At 63.8% G+C, this 24,716-nt stretch overlaps 1 protein-coding gene across 3 annotated transcripts; it reads right to left on the bottom strand.

Annotated features, from left to right (window-relative positions):
* Positions 1–1,067: 1,067 nt before the first annotated feature.
* GPLD1 (glycosylphosphatidylinositol specific phospholipase D1) lies at positions 1,068–24,502 on the bottom strand. Of its 3 annotated transcripts, none has more exons than XM_054712002.1 (26): positions 24,355–24,501; positions 23,908–23,990; positions 20,558–20,613; positions 17,778–17,856; positions 17,147–17,244; positions 16,181–16,291; positions 15,430–15,478; positions 14,491–14,545; positions 13,035–13,142; positions 10,783–10,810; positions 10,558–10,697; positions 9,863–9,928; positions 8,968–9,091; positions 8,399–8,538; positions 7,629–7,815; positions 7,274–7,384; positions 6,644–6,718; positions 6,411–6,567; positions 5,637–5,778; positions 4,790–4,895; positions 4,623–4,716; positions 4,342–4,518; positions 3,477–3,637; positions 1,958–1,984; positions 1,804–1,854; positions 1,068–1,415 (listed from the first exon to the last, which is right to left on the bottom strand). In XM_054712002.1, the coding sequence occupies exons 1-26, from the start codon at positions 24,378–24,380 to the stop codon at positions 1,329–1,331; spliced, it is 2,538 nt and encodes an 845-aa protein (XP_054567977.1). In that variant the 5' UTR covers positions 24,381–24,501; the 3' UTR covers positions 1,068–1,328. The 3 variants fall into 3 exon arrangements, with proteins under 3 accessions (XP_054567977.1, XP_054567978.1, XP_054567979.1); XM_054712003.1 differs by having other exon boundaries at positions 8,968–9,088; XM_054712004.1 differs by lacking the exon at positions 1,804–1,854 and having other exon boundaries at positions 24,355–24,502.
* Between the last annotated feature and the right edge of the window lie 214 nt (positions 24,503–24,716).

The following is a 24,716-nucleotide window of genomic DNA, read 5'->3' as shown; positions in this document are numbered from 1 at the left end:
GCCCTGCAGGCAGCGTGGGGGGGCGTCACAGGCACCCCGTGCTCTGGGCCCCGACCCCGGAGGACACTGGGCGGCGGCGGCTCAGGCCCCTGTACGTGACTTGGTGACGGAATAAACTGCTGTCTCCCAGCTGACGTGAAAGGCAGTGAAGTTTCTCGCGCTCCCCTCTGCCGTGGCCGAGAGCCCTGCGGTCGCCCGTGGGCAGAGGCTCGGGCCTCGCGGTCAGGGCTCTGCGCCCGGCGTGGCCTGTTCCTCTAACAGGTCAGCCCTCCGCTGTGCAGGGAGCTGGCCGCCAGAGCAGAATTCGGTCTGTGACCAGGCGTAGAACCGATGGGTGCTTCCTTCCGGGGTGTGCTCGTGGCTTTGGGGAGGGGGCTTTCTGACGCGTCGTGTCCCGGGTAAGAGGGGAATGGTGCACCTACCTCACAGGGCTGGGAAAGGGGCTCCTGGGCGGGGAGCCCGGTGTCGGGGTTCAGCGGCCCGGAGACCGCGGTGCCCCTCACGCTGACCCCCAGCGGTCACAGCCTGTGCCGGCACGGACGCTCAGCTCTGAGCTGAAATGGGCCGAGCGCCAATGATTCTGTGGAAGAAGGTGCTAGAACACCGAACGCGCGGCGACGGGAGGCAGTGAGCAGGCCTGCGCTGAGGATGCGCCAGGCCCCGGGCGCCGTTGGGAGGCCGCCTCGGAGGAAGGCCCCGCCCGCTGCACCACCGAGAGGCTGTCCTGCTGAGGTGCCCGAGCTGTGCAGGTCCGTTTGGGGGGCTGCCGTGTGTAACCCAGTGTAAGCTTCGGGTTCACGTGCGTGACCCCGTGGAGGCGGTCTAACGGGTGGAGCCCGCGTTCACCCCGCTCCTCCCGTCACAGCTGGTTGTTAGGCCCCAAGCAGTCCCGCCCCTTCGCCCTGAAGAACGCTGTTGCACAGACAAACATGGCAAAAACATGTGAACCAGAAACTGCCAGGATGTGGGAGGGAATGTGTGCTGATGGCTTGAGATAAAGGTGATTTTGAGTTAAACTTCTAAGTGCAGATGTGTGTTAGTGAGTAAAACCCCAGACGGCATTTCCATTCAGAATCACCGCGGTGAGCATTTAATCCACCGGCCGCCGTGCGTTAGTTTCCCATGTGCCGGGTGCCCACGTGCTGTCTTAGGGGTCACCTTGGGCAGGAGTGAGCGGCGGTGCCCACGATGCCGCGTGCTGGGGGCGCGGTCGGACGTGCCGTTTCGTTTCCAGACAGTCTGGCTGCACGTGTCTCCACGCCCAGGAGCCTCACCTCCTGCCAGCAGGTTCTCCCGCAGTCCACGGGGCGGGGGCACACGGCAGGGCTTTAGTCCGAGTCCAGGCTGTAGACGTGAAGCGCCCCGGCCAGTCGGGCCCCCAGAGAACTCCTTCCCGCGGCCACGACCACTTGGTTCTGGGGAAACAGAGCACGCTTGTCATCACAGGACCCTGGAGACATGGGCCGGGACCTCGGCTGCCTTGCCCTCCTGGGGCCCAGAGGGACCGCTCCTCACCCAGCCCGTGCCCTGCCCCAGCCCGTGCCCTGCCCAGCCCACCAGAGGCAGCAGAAGCAGCTCAGGTGGGACCTCGCCCTGATTCTGCTCCCTGCCCTCAGCCCCGCGCTCCCCGGCCACTGAAGGGACGGAGCTGTGAGCCCCCTGTCCTGTGGAGCTCTCCCCCGGGGTGGGGTGGGGGGGCTGTGTGTGAGGTGAGGGGTGCTCCTCTCTTTCCCAAGTAAAAACAAAATCCCGTCTGAACGAGGCCATCCCCAAACCCCAGCCGGAGCCCAGCCCTGGCCCCACCTTGTCCTTGGACCGCACGGTGACCAGGCCGCTCCCGAACCGCGAGCTCGCCTGCAGAGAAGGGTGACAGGGGCCCTGGGAGACGCGCCCCCACGCGGACCAGCTCCCAGGAGGGGCAGGGCCCCACAGCTTCCCTCACGCCTGCGGTACTTACTTCCGGGGAAACGAGGACGTGCTGGGCCTGAAAGACATGGAGAGGAAGGGAGACTCAGCGTTCCACGTTCACGCGGGGCTTTCAGCCAGTTCTACCCGACGCGCCGCCTCCCATTCCGCAGGCGCCTTAAAACACGCGTGCTCCCTGACACCAGGAGGCCCACTCAGAGGACTGCAGGCCAGAAAAACACAGGTGTGGCCCAGCTGGCATGACCTATGAACCAGGAGGTCACGGTTCGATTCCCAGTCAGGGCACAGGCCTGGGTTGCGGGCTCCATCCCCAGGGCGGGGCGGGGGTGGGGGGTGCAGGAGGCAGCCGATCCATGATGCTCTCTCATCATTGATGTTTCTCTCTCTCTCCCTCTCCCTTCCTCTCTGAAATCAATAAAACTATACTTATAAAAGAAAAATACAGGCGTAGAAGTGTCTAAATGTGAATATTATAACAGTGGCTAAAGGAACTAGGGCTCATCTACAGATAAAATACACGACAACCACTAGACATATCATGTGAGACGCTGGGGAGGCACCGGAACGTGCTGGACGTTGGCAGGTAAAGCAAACACGCGGCAGCGCTGTGTGGGGCGCGGAGCGCGGCGTGGCCAGCCGGGGAAGGTGCGCGCAGTGTGGCCGGCGGGGGGAGGTGCGCGCAGTGTGGCCAGCCCGGGGAGGTGCGCGCAGTGTGGCCGGCGGGGGGAGGTGCACACAGTGTGGCCAGCCCGGGGAGGTGCGCGCAGTGTGGCCAGCCCGGGGAGGTGCGCGCAGTGTGGCCGGCGGGGGGAGGTGCGCACAGTGTGGCCAGTGGGGGGAGGTGCGCGCAGTGTGGCCGGTGGGGGGAGGTGCGCGCAGTGTGGCCAGCCGGGGGAGGTGCGCGCAGTGTGGCCAGCCCGGGGAGGTGCGCGCAGTGTGGCCGGTGGGGGGAGGTGCGCACAGTGTGGCCAGCGGGGGGAGGTGCGCACAGTGTGGCTGGCTGGGAGGCCTGTGCTCTCCTGTCTCCCTGTAAAGGGCCCGACGCCGAGCCAGTAGCTTTGATGTGGATTCGACAGATCAGGTTCTAGGGAAAAATCCTAGGAGGTTCTCAGGCCTTATCTCTGACGAGTGGAACTCTGGGTAGATGGCCTTTCATTTTCCTTTGTACCATTTTGTGTAAATTTTTACAACAAACTTTCATTAATTTTTAAGTTAAAAAATAACTTTTAAATTGGAAAATAGGAATGGCCAAGAGCTGTGGGCCCAGGAAACAAGGCGGTGGGCCAGGACACAGAGGGGGGAGCTGGCGCAGTGGGCGGAGCCAGGCAGCGGCCAGGTGACCAGGATTCGGGGTGCCAGGTCCCAGGGGCGAGCTGCGGGGCAGATGCTGCGGGGCAAGAACGAGGCGGCTGAGCCTACAAAACGCAGCCGAGGGCCGTGTCCTGACCGGGACTCGGTTCCAGCCAAGGCGGTGTGGGCCAGGGGGACGTGATCCCGCAAGGCCGCAGAGCCGCCTGGCCCCCGGGTCGCGCTCCGCCGGAGAACACTACCTTCTCCTCTGGGCACGGGGACGTCCAGGACTTGCATTTGCCCGTCATGTCGCCGGAGAAGGTGCGCCGGCCGTTGTAGACGTAGACGCGGCCGTCCTCTCCCCCGATGAGCCCCGAGGTCATGTCCGCGATCCGCAGGGGGGCGGCCACGAGGACCTCGTCTGTGACAGGGAGACCAGCGGGAAGCGCCCACTCCCCCGGCCCACTGCCCCCGCTCCGGACCCGCCCATGGGCGCCAGGCCCACGTCACGCAGCCGAGCCCCGGTTTCCTGCCGACCACTCGTCCACAGCTGTCATCACCCGCCACCACCTTCAAAAGGTACAGCTCAGTCTCACTGATATTTCTCTCCCTCCCGCGCCCCTCCTCTCTGAATCAATAAAAAGATACATATACATATACATATACATATACATATACATATACATATACATGTACATATAAAAAAAATACAGCTCAGCCCGGCCGGCGTGGCTCAGTGGTTGAGCATCGACCTAGGAACCAGGAGGTCAGGGTTCGATTCCCGGTCAGGGCACATGCCCAGGTTGCAGGTTCGATCCCCAGAGGGGGGCGTGCAGGAGGCAGCCGATCCATGATTCTCTGTCATCATGGATGTTTCTATCTCCCTCTCCCTTCCTCTCTGGAATCAATAAAAATGTGTTTTTAAAAGGTGCCGCTCAGCGTTGCGCAGTGGCGGTGTCGTAGCCGCTGGGTTTATTGCTGATTGAAAAATGAAAGGTGCCGCTCCCTCTGTACGTACACCTGGTGCCGGTTGGACCTGACTCAGCACCGCACGGCCGTGGCCACCAGGGGTCAGTGGAGAGGCAGAGCCCGAGGGACCAGCGGGGACCTGTTGGAAGGAGCTACCTAAGCCGTCCCCATCCAGATCGCTCAGGTGCAGGACGCCCCCGAAGCGCGAGAAGCGGCGGTCTCCGCTGAAGGTGCTGAGCAGGGCGGGCCGGGCGGCGGGGCTCAGCTGGTACATGCGGGTGGCCCCGCCCTGGTGCAAGGTCATGGTCAGGAAGGCCATCTTCGACACGTCGTCTGGAACGAACCACACCGTTCGGGCCGGGCTCTCGACACGGCACAGGACGTAAAGCGCCGAGGGGACGCCCAGCCCCGCGTCGGCTCCCGTCCGCGTGACCTACCGTGCGTGGGGGCGCCCACCAGCAGCACCGGCGTCCGCGTCCCGTTCACCATCACGTGGCCACTGGACAGGGAGGTGCCCAGCTTCCCCATCGCCTAGGGAAGGTCAGGAGTCAAAGGCCGCTGGGACAACGTTCCCGGGCGCCCCGTCCGGGGGAGGGCGCCCTACCTTGTCGCCCGTGATGGAGAAGGCGCTCTGGCGGCCGGGCGGGAAGTAGCCGTCCACGCGGCCCAGGCTCTGCTTCTCGTCCCGCGAGTGGAACAGGCGGCTCAGGCTGGAAGGGAGCACACGGGGCGCAGGGGGGCCCGGGGGGGAGCTGGCCAGGTGCTCAGGTCCCCCGCCAGGTCCCCCTGCACACCTGGTCCGTCTGGGCGACCACAGGCTCAGAGCAGGCGTCGGGGAGGGAGGCCCGGGGTTGGGACCTCTGATACAAGGCCCCCCACCTGCCCGACGGACAGCAAGGACAGGCTGCCCGCCAGGACGGCTGACCTCTGTCCCCCAAATCCATGTGTTGAAGCCCTGGCCCCCGGCTCCTCGGACTGTGACCCGAGTGGAGGCAGAGTCTTTACGGAGAAGATGGAGGTAAAATGACGCCGTCGGTGCCGGCTCCAGCCCCAGCCCTGGTCGGGCGCGTGCGGGAGGCAACCATGGATGTGTCTCCCACATCGATGTCTCTCCCCGTCCCTTCCACTCTCTCTAAAGCTCAATGGGACGTGTCCTCGGGTGAGGATGAACAAAAAGTAAGCGAGGTGGTTGGGGGGGCGGCCTAATGCCTGCGGGAGGGAGGGACAGCGGGAGGGCAGGGAGGGAAGGCCAGGCCGGGCCTGCCAGGGAGAGGCCTGGGGACACCGCCCCGCCGCGCGGCACCCAGAGCCGAGAGAACGGCCCCGCGGAGCCGGAGGCCGCGGCCCTTCGCAGGGGCAGCCTGGCCCCGAGCACACGTCTGCGGCCTCGCCCAGCCTCAGCGTCTCCCGAGCCCACGAGGGGACGAGGGGCCCGGCCGCGCCCGGCTCACCTGCTGCTGTTCTTCCAGGTGGGGCTCCCCGCCAGCAGCAGCGTCCTGTTGTCCAGGTGGACGGCGTGGAGCGAGTAGCCCAGCCAGGCGAAGTCCTCCTCGCCCCTCACCTGCCAGTCGGCCGCCTCCACGTTCAGCTTGTCTGCACAGGACAGGGAGCCCCTCGCTTTACCGGGAGGCCGGGAGGGAGGGAGACCGGGAGGGAGGGAGGGAGGGAGGGAGGCCGGGAGGGAGGGAGGCCGGGAGGGAGGGAGGGAGGCCAGGAGGGAGGGAGGCCGGGAGGGAGAGAGAGGGAGGCCGGGAGGGAGGGAGGCCGGGAGGGAGGGAGGGAGGGAGGCTGGGAGGGAGGGAGGGAGGGAGGCCGGGAGGGAGGGAGGCCAGGAGGGAGGCCGGGGGGGGGAGGGAGGCGGGCGGGGAGGAGGACGGGCGGCCCTCTCTAGGTCATGGCGGACGGGTTCTCCCAGAGCTCTCAGACACCCCCCACCCGTCCCAGGTCCCGGGTTAGAGGGGCTCGCAGGTCCCGCAGGAAGAGCAGCTCACGCCGCGGCCGGGGACGCTCTACAGAGAGGCCCGCCTCGGGCGCTGCGGTGTCCCTGCTCTGTCCCTGGGAGACGAAGGCTAAGCCGCTGGCCTTGGACCTGGACCCAGATGCCGGGTCTCCCTGTCCTCGGGGACCCCGCGTACCCTCCCCAGAGCACCTGTAGGGGAGGCTGCGGGACTCGACGGGGAGGACGTGGAGTGAGGAGGAGAGGCCCGGGGCCGAGCAGGGACTACCTCCGTGGCGTCGGCGGGGGCCGGAGTGAAAGGCGGCCACCATGCCCCGCTGCTTCCCGCCGCCCGGCGCGAAGGGGGAGCCCAGCACCAGGTCGGGCGCGCCGTCTCCGTCCACGTCGGCCGCCAGGAGCCGCCAGCCCAGGTTGCAGTACGTGTCCTGGGGAACGAGGCCACGTGTCCTCACCCGGCGGGGGGATGCCCGCCCCAGGGCCCCCCGGCCGAGGGCCACATACCCGGCAGGAGACGGTGACGTCGGGGGCCTGAGACAGTTTTCCTCTCCTGGAGCCGAAGTAGACGTACACCGCGCCCTGGCGAGGACGAGCCGGCGCCGTGAGGGCGGGGCGAGAGCGGAGGACCGGGCAGGCTCCCGTGGGGACCGCGGCCTGGCCCGCTGCGGGGGCGACGGTCGCCTGGCGTTTCCCTCCCACGAGGCTGTTCCAGCCCCGGAGCAGCCGGCCTTGGCTCCGCCGGCCCAGGGTCCGCTCGGCGGGATGCGAGGACCCCGCCCCGTGTGCGAGGCCCAGCAGTTAGGACGGCAGCACCCGGGAGGGGAGGGCTGGGCCGGCGGGAGCAGCCTGGCCGGGCGGGTCTGAGCCCCACAGGAGCCCCATGGCCTGGACTTTGTCACCTTCCCCACCCCTCACCTCGGGGGGCAAAGCATCGGCTGGAAGCAGGAGGCAGGAGGCAGGAGCAGGCGCGCCAGGGACCCGAGGCCTCGTCAGGGACCGAAGGGGGCGCCCCAGGTCACCCACCCAGACGCTGGGCCGGCTCGTCTGACCGTCTGCTGCTGCCAGGGGCTCGGCCCCCCATCCATCCATCCATCCATCCCTCCATCCCCCCCTCCACCCCACCCCCGGCCTTACCTTGTAGGTGAGCTGCTCCGAGCCCGTGGAGGGGGCGCCCACGGCCAGGTCGGGCAGCCCGTCCCTGTTGAAGTCCAGCACGGCCAGGGCGGAGCCGAAGCGGCCTGCGGGCTGAGGGGCAGCGAGCCCTGGGCTCAGCCTCGGCTCAGACAGCCCGAGACAGCCGCGGCGCCCACACGCAACACCCGCAGCGCCCGCGGCACGCAGCCGGGTGCTCTGACCCAGCTACAGGAAGATGGGGCAGCACAGGATGGAAAGGTCTGGAAATCCCTGGGCCCGTGTGAACGCCAAAGAACCAAAGCCCAGCCCTCCCCCGGGACCTGCCCGAGGAGCGCCCTGCGGGAGCGCGCCTCACCTGGGAGCCCTCCAGGACCCCATGGGCCTCGGCCTCCAGGTCCAGGTCGAGGGGGGGCAGGCCCAGGTCGTTGCCATAAATGAGGTACACGCGCCCCACGTGCACGTGGCCGGGGCGGCTGTAGCCCGGGGCGCCCACCACCAGGTCACCGTGCCCGTCCTGGTTGAGGTCGGCCGAGGTCATCGCCCTGCGGGGACGAGAGAGCCCGCCTGGTGTCTGCTAACAGCTATGCTGTTGCCCGGCCGGTGTGGCTCAGGGGTTGAGCGTCGACCTATGAACCAGGAGGTCAGGGTTCGATTCCCGGTCAGGGTTTGATTCCCGGTCAGGGCACAGGCCCAGGTTGGGGGCTCGATTCCCAGTGTGGGGAGTGCAGGAGGCAGCCGATCAGTGATTCTCTCTCATCACTGATGTTTCTCTCTCCCTCCCTTCCTCTCTGAAATCAATAAAAATATATTTTTTTAAAAATAGAAGCTACACTGTTCCCGTCACCACTCCACGGTCTGCGCTTCTGACGCCGTCACTCCCCAAACCTGTGACCGCCTGTCCCCGCGCACACGGACCCGACAGCACCCGTGCGCTCCAGCCCTTTGCGTGGGGCAACTCCCTGAGGTTCGTACACGCGTCCTGACCGACGTGAAGGAGACGTCTTAGCGTCACAACCACGTAACCAAGGCAACGCTGACGAGGACGAATGGACAGGGCAATAGGGGCTCATTCTATCGGTCCAACGACAGGGACAGGGCCACGGAGCCGGACACAGGCGCACCCACCAGCCCAGCCTCGCGTAGGGACAGGACAGGAAGTACGACGCCAGGGGGCTGGCCAGGTGCTTCCGCGGCCGCCGGGAGCTTCCCGTGAAGAGCGTCCGCAGGTTCCTCTCCAGCGTCTGGTACATGAAGGACAGCGAGTCCTGGAACGAGAGTCGTGGCGATGGGGAGGCCCGCTGTGTGAGTGGGCACAGCAGCCCCCAGCGTGGGCCCTGCCGACAGAGCAGACGGGAGCCTGGAGGGACCACGCTGGACCCTCCCCAGTTCCGGGAACAACTGAGCGCGCCCAAGGGAGGCCGAGGCCGAACGAGGGCCCAGGCAGCCAGAGCCGCCGCGTGGGGCCTCTGTCCATCCCCCCGGCCAGCGGCCCTCCCGCCCAGCTCGCCCTCCCGCCCGGCTCGCCCTCCCGCCCGCGCCTCGCCCTCCCGCCTGCGGCTCTGGCACAGACCAGACTGGAGGCCGAGGGTCGGGGGCCTGGCACGCACGAGTGACTCTCAGGGCGCGTCACACAGCCCGTGACGCCCAGGGCAGGGCCGGGGGTCCTCTCTCCACAAACAGCAGGCGCTCCTCACCGAGGTCCAGGAGTCCACGCTGAAGACGGCGCCCCTCGCCGTGTAGTTTATGTGCCTGACGGCGTCCGTGGTGAGGGAGGCAGTCAGGTTCCGGTGGAAGTCGCTCTTCTGCGCGTGGGAGCTGCTGAGAGAGGAGCAGGCCCGGGAAACCACTGAGGTGAACAACGCCGCCGAGTTAGCCACAGGCTCCCAGCCCATGTCTCGGCTTGACTCCTCCCCAAGGGAGTTTTCCCATTGGTTTTAGGGAGAGGGAGAGGGAGAGACAGAAACAGCGATGTGAGAGGAACCGGGGCCCGGGCCGGGGAGGAGCCTGCAACCGAGGTACATGCCCTTGTCCCGAATGGAACCCTGGGTCAAGGGTAAGGGTGAAGTCTGGGTCAAGGTTAAGGGTGAGGCCTGGGTCAAAGTTAAGGGTGAGGCCTGGGTCAAGATTAAGGGTGAGGCCTGGGTCAAGGTTAAGGGTGAGGTCTGGGTCAAGGTTAAGGGTGAGGTCTGGGTCAAGGGTAAGGGTGAGGCCTGGGTCAAGGTTAAGGGTGAGGCCTGGGTCAAGGGTAAGGGTGAGGCCAGGGTCAAGGGTAAGGGTGAGGTCTGGGTCAAGATTAAGGGTGAGGCCTGGGTCAAGGGTAAGGGTGAGGCCTGGGTCAAGGTTACGAGTGATGACAACAGTAGCGGATTCACTAACACCACTCGCTCCCACGTGATGGTGACTGAGCAGCAGACTGGCGTGGGCCTTACTGAGTGCCTTACTCATGCACAGCCCGCTCCGTGACTCCGCTCTAAACCCACCGGCTGGGAGGGCACACCTGGCCTCTGTCTGTCTGTCTACAATTCTCACCTTCATGTCTGTGCACACCCTCGGTGAGCATGGCGCTCGGAGCCAGGCGGGGACACTTACCCCTGGGGGCCGGTCCGCTGGCCGCCGCAGGTGATGAACAGCGGGTTCTCGGGCAGGCTGCAGTCCCTGCGGGGCAGCCAGGGGTCAGGCCTCCTCCAGGCGGAGGGGGAGCGCCTGAGGGGCCCCCACAGCTACCCAGGCCCACAGCCGCCCTCCCTGCCCTGCACCGCTGAGCTGCCCTGAGCCCAGGAACCCGCTCAGATGCCTAAGGTCTGCTTTTTAAAAATCTTTGTTTTGTTTTTGTTGTTGGTTTTATTTCAGAGAGAGGAAGGGAGAGGGAGAGAGAGATAGAAACATCGGTGATGAGAGAGAATCATGGACCGGCTGCCTCCTGCACGCCCCACACTGGAGATGGAGCCTGCAACCGGGCATGTGCCCTGACCGGGAATCAAACTGTGACCTCCTGGGTCATAGGTCAACGCTCAACCACGTGAGCCACATGAACTTTATAAAACAGACACGTGCAGGCCATCCCCTCGTGGCCACGGGTTCGAACCCTGCCCGTCAAACTAAACTCCCTTCCGACAGCAGCGCCGAGTGGCTGGGCCCCTCCCGCCCCTCCCAGCAGCCCCGTGGGTGGACCCCGCCTGCCCATTCACGGAGGCGGCGGCGGAGCTCAGGGAGCACAGGAGTGTGCGCACAGGAAATGCGAGGTCAGGGGACGCCGCGGGCGGGTGGGGAGGACAGGCGCTCACCGGGTCCCGTGGGCCAGCATGTGGCTGGTGAGGCGGTAGATGTTGGTGGACCAGAAGGCCATGTCGTCCAGGCCCCCGAGGAAATAGTCCTGGAACTGCTCCACCAGGAACGGGGACTTCCGGGAGTAGGTGGGGTAGAGCTGGGGGGACACGAGGGTGAGACGGCAGCGGGCGCGGCCCGGCCCGCAGAGCCTCGCGCGGCGGTTTCGGGGAGGGAGGCTGTACCTTGGAGACGGCCATCACCTCGCCGTACCTGCAGCACAGCAGTGAGCGTGACGTGAGCTGTGGCTCCACACAGAACGAAGCGGATAATGAAGAAAGAGCTGCGTCAGCATGTCAGCTATCATGTGACCACCCTGAACCCGCTAAACCCACCCACCAAACCCTGCAGACACAGGGCCTCCAGGACGGACACAGTCACCGGGACGGACACAGGGCTCCCCAGACGGACACAGAGCCCCCCAGACGGACACAGAGCCCCCCAGACGGACACAGGGCCCCCCAGATGGACACAGAGTCACCGGGACGGACACAGGGTCACCGGGACGGACACAGAGTCACCGGGACGAACACAGAGTCACCGGGACGGACACAGAGTCACCGGGACGGATACAGGGCCCCCCAGATGGACACAGGGCCCCCCAGACGGACACAGAGTCACCGGAACGAACACAGAGTCACCAGGACAGACACAGAGTCACCGGGACGGACACAGAGTCACCGGGACGAACACAGGGTCACCAGGACAGACACAGAGTCACCGGGACGGACACAGAGTCACCAGGACGAACAGAGAGTCACCGGGATGAACACAGAGTCACCGGGACGGACACAGAATCACCGGGACGGACACAGGGCTCCCCAGACGGACACAGAGTCACCGGGACGGACACAGAGTCACCGGGACGGACACAGGGCCCCCCAGACGGACACAGAGTCACCGGAACGAACACAGAGTCACCAGGACGGACACAGAGTCACCGGGACGAACACAGAGTCACCAGGACAGACACAGAGTCACCGGGACGGACACAGGGCCCCCCAGACGGACACAGAGTCACCGGGACAGACACAGAGTCACCGGGACGAACACAGGGTCACCGGGACGGACACAGAGTCACCGGGACAGACACAGGGTCACCGGGACGGACACAGAGTCACCGGGACGGACACAGGGTCACCGGGACGGACACAGAGTCACCGGGACGAACACAGAGTCACCGGGACGGACACAGGGTCACCGGGACGGACACAGAGTCACCGGGACGGACACAGAGTCACCGGGACGGACACAGGGCCCCCCAGATGGACACAGAGTCACCGGGACAGACACAGAGTCACCGGGACAGACACAGGGTCACCGGGATGGACACAGAGTCACCGGGACGGACACAGAGTCACCGGGACGGACACAGGGTCACCGGGACAGACACAGGGTCACCGGGATGGACACAGAGTCACCGGGATGGACACAGGGCCCCCCAGATGGACACAGAGTCACCGGGACAGACACAGGGTCACCGGGACGGACACAGGGTCACCGGGACGGACACAGAGTCACCGGGACGGACACAGGGCTCCCCAGATGGACACAGAGCCCCCCAGACGGACACAGGGCCCCCCAGACGGACACAGAGTCACCGGGACGGACACAGGGCTCCCCAGACGGACACAGAGTCACCGGGACGGACACAGGGCCCCCCAGACGGACACAGAGTCACCGGGACGGACACAGGGTCACCGGGACGGACACAGGGCTCCCCAGACGGACACAGAGTCACCGGGACGGACACAGGGCCTCCAGGACGGACACAGAGTCACCGGGATGGACACAGGGCCCCCCAGACGGACACAGAGTCACCGGGACGGACATAGGGCCCCCCAGATGGACACAGAGTCACCGGGACAGACACAGGGTCACCGGGATGGACACAGAGTCACCGGGACGGACACAGAGTCACCGGGACGGACACAGAGTCACCGGGACGGACACAGAGTCACCGGGACGGACACAGGGCCCCCCAGACGGACACAGAGTCACCGGGACGGACACAGAGTCACCGGGACGGACACAGAGTCACCGGGACGAACACAGGGTCACCGGGACGGACACAGGGCCCCCCAGATGGACACAGAGTCACCGGGACAGACACAGAGTCACCGGGACGAACACAGAGTCACCGGGACGAACACAGAGTCACCGGGACGGACACAGAGTCACCAGGACGGACACAGAGTCACCGGGACGAACACAGAGTCACCAGGACGGACACAGAGTCACCAGGACGGACACAGAGTCACCGGGACGAACACAGGGTCCCTGGGACGGACACAGAGTCACCGGGACGGACACAGGGTCACCGGGACGGACACAGAGTCACCGGGACGGACACAGAGTCACCGGGACGGACACAGAGTCACCGGGACGGACACAGGGCCCCCGGGACGCTCCTGCGCGTCTCTCCGGCCGCACTTACATCTCCAAGAACTGGAGGTAGGAGCACTCGACGATGGCGTGCTTGGTGATGGCGTCCCTGCCGTAGAGCTTCCTGTAGATGCCCAGCAGGTCCTCGACCGGCACGTACCTGGGGGGTGTCAGCATCAGGGCGCGTGTGGGACTCGGAAGGCGAAGACGATGGCAGAGGTGACGCGGCTGCCGCCACCAGAGGGCCTGCGGGCGGTGCCTGGTCCCACCGCCTCGGCGGCTGCGGGCGGTCCCTCCACACACCGGGCCGGCCCAGCGCCGGGAACAGACCCCGGAGCCGTCACCTAACACGTATGCGGCCCAGAGCGCGAGGGGGGCCCCCCGGGCGCAGGGGTGTTTGGTTTTGTGGGTTCAGGGTCCCAGGAGCAACGGGCAGCCTTTTCCCTTTTCAGCTGAAATGTCCTCAAGGTCACCGTTGTACGACAATGGCTGCCCCGGCCCCCGCTCCCCGTCCCCGTGAGAAGTGGGGAGAACTGTCGGGCCACAGACACGAGCTGTTTCGGGGGCCACGAGCAGCGCCTCAGCTCGGTACCGGGCCCCCAGCTTCCTCTCCGAGACCCCAGCTCTCCAGACGGAAGCCGCAGCCGTGAACCGGCGTGTCTGCGAGGAAGGATCTGTGAGGCCCAGTTTCTATTTTCACAAGAACCCAGGACGGTCCTTCCACTAAAAACAGCTTAAAGGGCTAGGTTTTTTTAAAACAACAAAAATATTTTCCTATGTCAATCACCAGCCCAGCAAGAAAGTGAACATTTTCCAAAGGCCAAACCCAATGGACACTGAGAGGCGGCAATGGGCGTCCGACGCGGGCAGATGCCCCGTGTGTCCCCGCCTCCCCCGGGCGCCGGGCCAGCTGGCCTCGGGCCACCCGCGTGACCCGCGGTCCTGGGCGCCCTTCGTGCCGAGGCAGCCGGGCCAGGGCCCCTGCCACGCCCCCTGCCCTCCCTTCTCTTTGGTCTGCGGGCGTCCTCCCCACCCAGGCCTCCACCCTCCGGGGCTGGGCCTGGGGGACAGACTCCGCCACCTCCCACGACTTCGTCAGCCTCCAGAGGGAAAAGCCGTGTGACAGGGCGTGGCCGCCGCCGCATCCGGCCAGGCCGCCGCGGGGCCACGGCGCCACGGGAGATGGAGGCCACGGCGGTGGCCCAGGCTCGGCGTGCCGGGAGGGGTCGGGTTTGACACCTGAATGTTCCTAACAACGTCCGTTCAAGCTCATGGATAGAACACGGCGGGAGAAACGCAGCCATCCCCGGGGGCGATCCTAGGCAACCCCTCGGGACCGCGAGGTGCCCGGTGAGAAGGAAACGGGGTGGGGAGGGCTCCTTCCTCTTGGCTGCACCCCACAGACCGGACAGAGCTGCCTCGGCCGTCTGTCCCGCAGCCCCGCTCTCCACGCCCCCACGCCCAGGGTCCCGCGGGCACCCCCAGCGCTCCCGGAGGCCCGCGCTCACCAGTGCCGCGCCAGGTAATTGAAGTTAAACTCGAACTGGCTCAGCACGTCTCCGCCTGCGGGGCCAACACGGACACGTCAGGGACACGGGCGGCGCCGCCCACACGGGTTCGCACAACCCGAACCGCGAGCGCTCGGTTACATGCTTCTGCTCAACTGTCACACGCTTCTGCCCAACTGTTAGTTACACGCTTCTGTTTGCTGTTTTCGGTGCAGGCATGTCTTTGTGGCAGTTGATCTTTTAAAATCTTAGCGAGTGAAACGTGACCTGAGGGGCACAGGGACCCCGTAACCAAGTGCGTTCGCTCTAAGGAAGATGGGCCGGCGTTCCGTCAGACCCACCGCTCACCGTCCGCTGGGATGGTCACAGGTAACCGCCCACAGAGGAGACGGCCTCCACCGCCGCAGAGCGGGGTGTCAGCAGACACGAGGCCATGAACCCCATCTGACGTGAGAGTGCAGTGTTTCTAAAGCTACAACACAAGTCAATAAAACGTGGTATTGTTTTTCTTTCCAAAAACACACATGTTCACAACTGTTGGGAAGTGCACGGCTGCCGAGTGAGGTATGTCCATGCGCTCGGTGAACCACACATTAAAGCAGAAAGTAGTCAGCATGTGCTGCTGGCGAGATATGATAAAAACAACATATATAGACAGCCCGGCCGGCGTGGCTCAGGGGTTGAGGGTCGACCTATGAACCAGGAGGTCAGGGTTCGATTCCCGGCCAGGGCACAGGCCCGGGTTGAGGGCTCGATCCCCAGTGGGGGGCGTGCAGGAGGCAGCCGACCCATGATTCTCTCTCATCATTGATGTTTCTCTCTCTCTCCCTTCCACTCTGACATCAATAAAAACATATTTTAAAATACACTTTTAAATAGTGACTTCATTACACATGAAATCTACCGCAAAAGAAACCTCGGCCATGAGAGTAAACTTACCAAAATCTCCAGCCGGATGCGCCTCGGAGTAGGAGCCGTGGAAGTCCATCTGAGGAGCAGAGAACCAGCGTCTCAGGCGTCACCGAGCAGCCGGCTCCGTCCCCGGGGGCGGGCGGCCGGGCTCAGGGTCCCGGGAAGCACTGGTTTCACTATTATCTGCTGGAGGAGGGACGCTGGCACTGAGCTGTCAGATAAAGCTCTGGGGCCCGTGCGCCTGGTCAGACGGCCGCACGTCTCCACCGAGTCCTCACGCCGCCCCTCACAGAATCCTGCGACCTTGATGGAGGCCCCGGGGCTCCAGAGGCCGAGGCGCCCGGTGAGGTCACGGTGCCCCCTTGGGAATGCGGCATTCCACACAGGAAGTCAAAAGGAAAAAAGCCCCAAATAACCGGCCGGCGGGGCTCAGTGGCTGAGCATCGACCTAGGAACCAGGAGGTCACGGTTCGATTCCCGGTCAGGGCACAGGCCCGGGTTGTGGGCTCGATCCCCAGTGGGGGGCGTGCAGGAGGCAGCCGGTCCATGATTCTCTCATCATGGATGTTTCTCTCTCTCCTCCTCCCTTCCTCTCTGGAATCAACACACATTTATTTTTTAAAAAGAGGAAATCTACTAACTACACGTTGGGCACGAAGGCTATTCCCGCACGATGTGAGCGGTCGGACGTGTCCCTTTCCCTGGGGGTGGGGGGCCCTCCGTGACCTCGGTGGCGGGGTCACCGGGAAGGCGCGGACGGGACGGGACGGGCACTCACGGCCGCCATGGTCCTCAGGAAGCCCTGCTCGATGCCCAGGCTGTGCCAGCTGACGTCGGCCACCATGTGGGACGTGACGCCGAACAGGAAGGCCACCAGCTTCTCCGTGTCCTGCCCCAAACACACCCGCCTTGAGCCTGGGCTCCCACGACACCCGTGGGGCGTTTGAGTGAGTGTGAACTCAGGGGGTCACTGGGTACAGGGGGACATATGTAGTGTACTTTCAACAAAGAGATTCAGCCGAAACCGGTGTGGCTCGGTGGATAGAGTGTCGGCCTGCGGACTGAGGGGTCCCGGGTTCGATTCCGGTCAAGGGCATGTACCTTGGTTGCGGGCATATCCCCAGTAGGGGGTGTGCAGGAGGCAGCTGATCGATGTTTCTAACTCTCCATCCCTCTCCCTTCCTCTGTGTAAAAAATCAATAATATATATATATATTTTAAAAAGATTTAAATAAAAATAAAAATAAGTATGAATTCATTTCCATTACTGACACTTAATGGAAAATCCATGTCTAGCCCTGGCCGGTGTTGCTCAGTGGATAGCGCGCCGGCCCACGGACTGAAGGGTCCCGGGTTCGATTCTGGTCAAGGGCACGTACCTTGCTGCAGGTCCCCCGGCCCCGGTCAGGGTGCGTGCAGGAGGCAACCGGTCATGTGTCTCTCTGTCTCCCCCCTCCCCCTCCCTTCCACTCTCTCTGAAAATCAATGGGAAATATCCTCGGGTGTGAGGATCAACAACAGAAACCCGTGTCTGGTTACCAAAAGGGACCCTGTGCCGTGTTTCAAGTGCTTCCCGGTGAACTAGTGTCCGAGCAATACGACCCGTGACCCCAAACCTCAACATGATTTCACGTGTTAACCAGCGTCTGCTGGTCCCGGGCTGTGCTTGGCGTTGAGGGCCGAGGGCCGTGACCCTCGCAGGCCGGGGGAAGGGGGGGCCAGGAGGTGAAGGAGAGGGCCCCACCTTCCCCCAGGGCGGGGGGTAGTGCTCCCGGACGTAGTGGACGCTGGCGTTGAGGAAGGGGGTCCAGTGGGTGCTCTCCGACACCTCGTGAAAGCGCCCTGGGAGACAGAGCGAGGGCTCGGGGTCCGCCGGAGAGACAGGAGGCCCCCGCGCCCCCCCCCCCCCCCCACCACCCACCCCTCCACCCACCCCTCCACCACCTCCTCCACCGCCTCCCTCCACCCACCCACCCCTCCACCGCCCCCCTCCACCTGTCCCCCTCCACCTGCCCCCCTCCACCTGCCCCCTCCACCTGTCCCCCTCCACCGCCCCCCTCCACCTGCCCCTCCACCTGTGGGCTCTCCTGTGGGCCCCAAGGAAGCCTCTAGAAGGAAGAGCGGAAAGGCAAGGGACCCCAACTCACGGGAACGCAGCCCTGAACTAGGCCCAGGGCCAGCGCGTGGGAAACGTGACAACACGCGTGGGAAACGTGACAACACGCGTGGGAAACGTGACAACACGCGTGGGAAACGTGACAACACGCGTGGGAAGCGTGACAACACGCGTGGGAATCGTGACCGACCGCGGGTTGATTTTTAACCCCAGGGCTCCCTCCTGAGCAGGTGGGGGACGCGGGGAGGGCACCCCTCACCTCTCTGGCAGATGCCCGGGTAGAAGGCGTCGGGAAACACGGTCCCCGCCTGGTACGCGTCCCGGTGCTCCAGCAGCAGCTGCGGCGGGAGCAGAGGTCAGGGGGCGGGGGCGGGGGGCAGATGGAGGCGGGACACGGGGTGGCGGTGAAAATGAAATTCACGTGGAATCCCACGCGACTGCCCCAGCCTGCAGCGCCGGCTCTCTCCTGTGGAAGCACATCGCCCCGAGGGGACGGGACGGCATCTCCTTCCTCTCCGTCCCCAGGAGCGGAGCGGGCGCCCACAGCTCTCCCCCCGGACGGCGAGATGCTCCCGGCTCTCGGGCTGCGCGGCCTGTGCTGCAGAGGGTGGCTGGGCTGGGGGCTGGGGGAGGGTTAAGGACACCTGCTTCCCTTAAAAAAAAATGTAGTTTTTATTGACTTCAGAGAGGAAGGGAGAGGGAGAGAGAGAAACATCAGTGATGAGAGAGAGTCATGGACCGGCTGCCTCCTGCACGCCCCCCACTGGGGATCAAGCCCACAACCCGGGCCTGTGCCCTGACGGGGAATCGAACCCTGACCTCCTGGTTCATAGGTCCATGCTCAACCCCTGAGCCTCGCCGGGCGAATGGAAATTTAGGACTAAAAATGCAACCATGGCAACAAAAATGATTACCCCAGATGGCGCCCGCCAGCCCTGTGTGCCTGCCCATAAGATGCCACGGGAAGAATCTCGCATCGCCTCGATGTGTTACCATCTTCCCGCCCAAAACACCCGCAGCAGAAGCGAATGGCAGGGAGCCAGCAGGCCCAGCCGGCAGGAGGTCTGACAGTTACCCGACTGCCCTTTTCCAACAAGACAAGGTCGCTGACGACGAGGGAGGGTCTGTCCCCGGAACCCACCCCTGAGCACAGACGAGGCCCAGGCCCTGGAACCCCGGCGGGAGCCCCGAGGCCCCCGAGGAGCCGGGCGGAGGCCGGGGGCGTGGGCAGCCGTGTTACTGCAGCGTCGATTTCCTGAACGAGAGGATCACGCTGCGGGCACAGGGCAATGGCCTGGCTTCCGGGAATCACACCACGAGAGTTCAGGGTCATCAGGCCACGTGAGGGAAAATCAATGCGCAGGGGGAGGTCGGAGAGGCAGCCACGCACGCTCCCGTGGCTGGGGAGACCAGGTAAAGGGCACTCGAGAATTACTCGTCTATTTCAACTGCCTCCGGGCTCCCTTCATTCCAAATGAAGAGTAAACCGAGGAGCTGGTTGAACACACTATGGTGCACTTCGGGCAACAGGAAGACGAGTAGCTGTTAAAATTATTCGGAAGGTCTCCAGGGACGTGGAGAGATATCTGCTACAGTAAATGCAAAAAGTTATAAAATAACTAGAGGCCCAATGCACAAAATTCGTGCACTGGGGGAGGAGTGTCCCTCAGCCTGGCCTGCGCCCTCTCGCAGTCCAGGACCCCCTAAGCTGGCAGGCAGACATCCCTCTCGCAGTCCAGGACCCCCTAAGCTGGCAGGCAGACATCCCTCTCGCAGTCCAGGACCCCCTAAGCTGGCAGGCAGACATCCCTCTCGCAGTCCAGGACCCCCTAAGCTGGCAGGCAGACATCCCTCTCGCAGCCCAGGACCCCCTAAGCTGGCAGGCAGACATCCCTCTCGCAGTCCAGGACCCCCTAAGCTGGCAGGCAGACATCCCTCTCGCAGTCCAGGACCCCCTAAGCTGGCAGGCAGACATCCCTCTCGCAGTCCAGGACCCCTTGCGCCTTACGACCCGCCTGCAGCGGAGGCATGAGCCCGGCTCCTGGCTGAGCGGTGCTCCCCGCTGTGGGAGAGCGCTGACCACCAGGGGGCAGGTCCTGTGTTGAGCATCTGCCCCCCTGGTGGTCAGTGCACGTCATAGCGACCAGCCGTTCGACTGTTCGGTCGATTTGCACATTAGGGTTTTATTATATAGGATGTGTCGAGTGTAATCATTTTTGGGGGAAAAGTACTAATAAATGCAGAAAAACGCCTGGAACCATAAAGCGAAAGGTCAGCGTTGTTATCAGGATTGCTTTGCCTGCAGTGAGTTACCCGTTTCCCAATCGGGAGAGGAAACCTGTTCCGGGCGGTGGGCGGGGCCAGGTCACACCTGCTCCGGCTCCCGGTTCACAGGCCACATCCCATTTCTTCCTCAGAAAGAGCGACCAGGACGGGAGGCACCCGTGGTCCTCGGTCTCGTCCATTGCTGCCCCGGTGTCTCCGCTTCGTGCCCTGCTCCCTATCCATCTGGTCAGCGCAAGTCTTTAAAGGGCAGGCACCGCCGGGTGTTTTACCCAAAGAAAACCCAGAGCCAGCCCGACGCGGACCTGGAACGCGCAGGCTGGCCGAGCGGTCGCGGCCTGGCCCGTGGGGATCCGCCTGTGCGCCCGCCGGCGCCCCGGCCACGCCCTCTGCGGCATCGCACCAAACTGGACCAGTGAGCCGCGTCCCACCCGCCCCGGAGAGCAGGCTGTGGGAGGGAGGAGACTCTGCAGGTCCCCACAGATGGAGACAAAATAATAAACCAACCCCCCATGTTTGAAGGGAATGGAGGTGTCACTATAAAGGGCCTCTGTGAATTAAAGGGAGGGGTGAGCACGCGGGCCTCAGGGATTGCCAGTGAGATGGCCGTGTGCGTCAGCACCAGTGCTGGGGACATGTGCCTTTAGCCCAGAATATTCCTAACGGTTCATAAAGAGAGGGAAATGGCTCTGAAAGCCACGGTTTAAGTCTGCTAGGACCGTTGGCGCCTGGAAGAAGAGGAAGATCAGACGATACCTGTCTGTAGTTGATGCCTCCATCCTGAAGGTGGAGAAACTCCAGAGCTCTGTGTCCTGAGAAATAGACACACACATCGATCAAGTTCAACCACATGCTGAAAACAGACGCCCCAGACATCATTTTAAAAATAAAATATAACCCGACTGGCATGGCTCAGTGGGTAAATTTCCACCCAGGAACCAGGAGGTCACGGTTCGATGCCCAGTCAGGGCACATGCCCGGGTTGTGGGCTTGAAACCCAGTAGGGGGTGTGCAGGAGGCAGCCGGTCCATGATTCTCTCTCATCATTGATGTTTCTCTCTCTCTTTCTCCCTTCCTCTCTGAAATCAATAAAAACATATATTTAAAAAGAAAAGGAAAACATAATTTTATGGTTATAACTGTGAAGTAGTGGGAAGTGAACATTAAGTTTGCTCTCACTTGTTTTCATCAGCCATAGTCAGAGTCGTGCGCTGTTCTTGTGATATAAGTTAATATAAATATCAGAACGATACCCCACGTCTGCATGATGATTTACATTTCCTGCTCCACCAGCCCCACTAAGCTAGCCGCTGAGGCCTCAGCCCCCTCCTGTGGGGGAGGAAGTGAGGCCCACCTGCCAGGCCACGGGAGAACTCGAGGAAATAAACGCTGCGGCGAGCGCGATGGCTGGCACCTGGCAGGAGCTCAGCAAACAGAAGTCAGCCTGTCCTAGAGCCATCCCACCCCAGAGCCATCCCACCATCCTAGAGCCATCCCATCGTCCTAGAGCCATCCCACCCCAGAGCCATCCCACCCCAGAGCCATCCCATCCTAGAGCCATCCCACCCTAGAGCCATCCCATCCTAGAGCCATCCCACCCTAGAGCCATCCCATCGTCCTAGAGCCATCCCACCCCAGAGCCATCCCACCCTAGAGCCATCCCACCGTCCTAGAGCCATCCCATCGTCCTAGAGCCATCCCACCCCAGAGCCATCCCACCCCAGAGCCATCCCACCCCAGAGCCATCCCATCATCCTAGAGCCATCCCACCCCAGAGCCATCCCACCCCAGAGCCATCCCACCGTCCTAGAGCCATCCCACCCCAGAGCCATCCCATCGTCCTAGAGCCATCCCACCCCAGAGCCATCCCATCCTAGAGCCATCCCACCCCAGAGCCATCCCACCCCAGAGCCATCCCATCCTAGAGCCATCCCACCCCAGAGCCATCCCATCGTCCTAGAGCCATCCCACCCTAGAACCATCCCACCCTAGAGCCATCCCATCGTCCTAGAGCCATCCCATCGTCCTAGAGCCATCCCACCCCAGAGCCATCCCACCCCAGAGCCATCCCACCCCAGAGCCATCCCATCGTCCTAGAGCCATCCCACCCTAGAGCCATCCCACCCTAGAGCCATCCCACCCCAGAGCCATCCCACCCCAGAGCCATCCCATCATCCTAGAGCCATCCCACCCCAGAGCCATCCCACCCCAGAGCCATCCCATCGTCCTAGAGCCATCCCACCCCAGAGCCATCCCACCCCAGAGCCATCCCATCCTAGAGCCATCCCACCCCAGAGCCATCCCACCCCAGAGCCATCCCACCACCGTCCTAGAGCCATCCCACCCCAGAGCCATCCCACCCTAGAGCCATCCCACCCCAGAGCCATCCCACCGTCCTAGAGCCATCCCACCGTCCTAGAGCCATCCCACCCCAGAGCCATCCCACTGTCCTAGAGCCATCCCACCCCAGAGCCATCCCACCCCAGAGCCATCCCATCGTCACACCCCGTAGATGAACAAGCCCACGCGGAGAGGCGATGCCGGCCGCACCGGGCTGAGCCGGAGCCCAGGTGTCCTCATCACTTTACTCGGACAACCAGTCTCAGAGGCCACCTGCCCGCCCGCACGCCCACAGGGGACACCACACCCGAACCTCCTCAGACTCAACGTTCCTGTGGAGACGCCCGAGGTGACTCAGGCCTTGTTTCTCCGTGAGTCACCTCCAGGCTTTCTGTGTTGTTGTTGTTAGTCCTCCCCGAGGACGTTTTCCCATTGGCTTTTAGGGAGAGGGGAGGAGAGAGGGAGAGACAGAGAGAAACACATCGATGGGTTGCCTCCTGAACGAGCCCCAACCAGGGCCCGGGCCGGGGAGGAGCCTGCAACTGAGCTACGTGCCCTTGACTGGAACCGAACGCGTGACCCTGTGGTCCGCAGGCCGACGCTCTATCCACTGAGCCACACCGGCGAGGGCCACATCCAATTTTTAAATTCATACAAGAAAACAGCCACTGCTGTGGACATCGGTGCGGTAAGAGCCACGGGCGGGCACGGCCCACACGGGTAGCCTGGGCCAGGATTCTGCGATTGACGGACTCAAACCCCTGGATGCGGCGGATTCTGATGCGCTGACACCCATGTCCGCCCTCCCCACCCGCCGCTGCGAGGCGAGGAAACGCAGACGCCATCTTCACGAGACCTTCCGACCTCGTCACTGAGTGAGCTTACAGCTCCCTTTTACGTAACACGTCTTCCACGTCGCAGGCTAGGAGCTGCCTTACGTACGCTCACGTGAACACATTTATACATATTTAACCTGTCTCATGCTGTTAACGTGTATTCCCCGTGAGGGCCTTTGCTTGGCACCTGCGGGAGGAAGGCCGGCCAGGATGACTGTTGGCGTTTGGATTTCATCCCTCTTGTTACTCGTTAGGCTCCGAGGATTAAAGCCGTGAGAACTCCCCTTGATGTTGGCGCACTTCTATCGTTTCAGCCATTTCACTTTCCTAGAACTGTACCGTTCATTAAGGAGGCCGACTCCCTCCTGCTTTAACATATATAAATACTCAATGAATTCCAGAGAGGAAGGGAGGGGGAGAGGGAGAAACATCAATGATGAGAGAGAGTCATTGATTGGCTGCCTCCCACACGCCCCCTACTGGGGATTGAGCCCTCAACCCGGGCATGTTTCCTGACCGGGAATCGAACCCGTGACCTCCTGGTTCCCAGATCGATGCTCAACTACTGAGCCACGCCGGCCGGGCCTGAAGCCGACCCCCTTTAAAGCCACCGGACCCGGGGACCCACACGTGTACTTCACATGGGCTCGCACCTGGGAACCATTCCTCACACCCCGCACTGCGCCCCACCCCTCTCTCCCGGAGCCTCTGGCGCCCCCAGCTCCTCACTCTCCCCCACAGAAGCTCCAAGACCCCCCCGGCTTCCTACCTCTCCTCCAAGCCCACCGACAGCCCGCAAGCCGGGAGCCCTGGGCCCTGGCCTCTCCGCTCCTGGTGGGCGGCCGGCGCGGCAGGACACCAGGCCCCACACCCCCTTCCTGACAGATCTGGCGTCCCTCACGCCGCCGCCCGACCTGCCCCGGCACTCACCTATTTCTATGTGGGTCGAGATGCCGCACGGTGAGCCCCCCGGGCACAGGACGCCCAGTCCGAGGAGCAGGCCGGACCAGACCCTGCAGGCAGACAGGCCGTGGCTCAGGCTCCCGGTGCTGGGCCAGACCCCGCCCCCCACCTGCCCCCAATCCGGGCCAGACCCTCCGCTCTCCCGAGAGCCAGTGGCTGGCAGGGAAACCAAGCCTCGTCTCTCAATCATACTGGCCGGGAAGTTAGCTGTTGACTGTTGGCTTCCCGAGAACGGCAGACACCTGGCAGGGAGACCCACGTGCCCCCGTGGGAGCGGCGGCTCCTGCGAGGCTCCCCGGCGCTGCCCTCTGACGGGGAGCTCTATGGAGTCATGAGCAAAGCGGCCTCCAAGCATTTGCTTTCTTTCAAACACAGCCCCCCTGTGCACAGGGGGTCCCTGGCCCGGCCCCTCACCTTCCCAGGGCCGCGGGCCCGAGCATCCTGTCCCCGCCGCCGCCGCTCCTGGGGCTCCGCCGCCTGTGCCGGGACGGCCGGGAGGACCCGCTGGGGCGGCTTCTCGCTCCGTGTTTGGCAACAGATGCCGACACTCGTGTGGGTTACACAAGAGCGGCCAGTCCTGCTCTCTCCCCTGCGTTCCCAGAGCGCCCTGCTGTGGGGCCGGATTCCTGCAGCCCCAGCCAAGACGCGTCCCACGTGGGGCGGGGGCAGGGGACAGAGGCCGGACCCAGACGCCGCGCTCCCAAAACCCTGGGCTCAGAACGCACCTGCCGTGTGCTGTCCAGGCGGCAGCCCTTCATCGTGGGACAGTCAGTGAG

This window comes from Eptesicus fuscus, chromosome 22, assembly GCF_027574615.1.
Source record: "Eptesicus fuscus isolate TK198812 chromosome 22, DD_ASM_mEF_20220401, whole genome shotgun sequence".
In the NCBI taxonomy this organism is placed as follows: Eukaryota; Metazoa; Chordata; class Mammalia; order Chiroptera; family Vespertilionidae; genus Eptesicus; species Eptesicus fuscus.
This window is presented reverse-complemented; position numbering and strand designations above follow the sequence as displayed.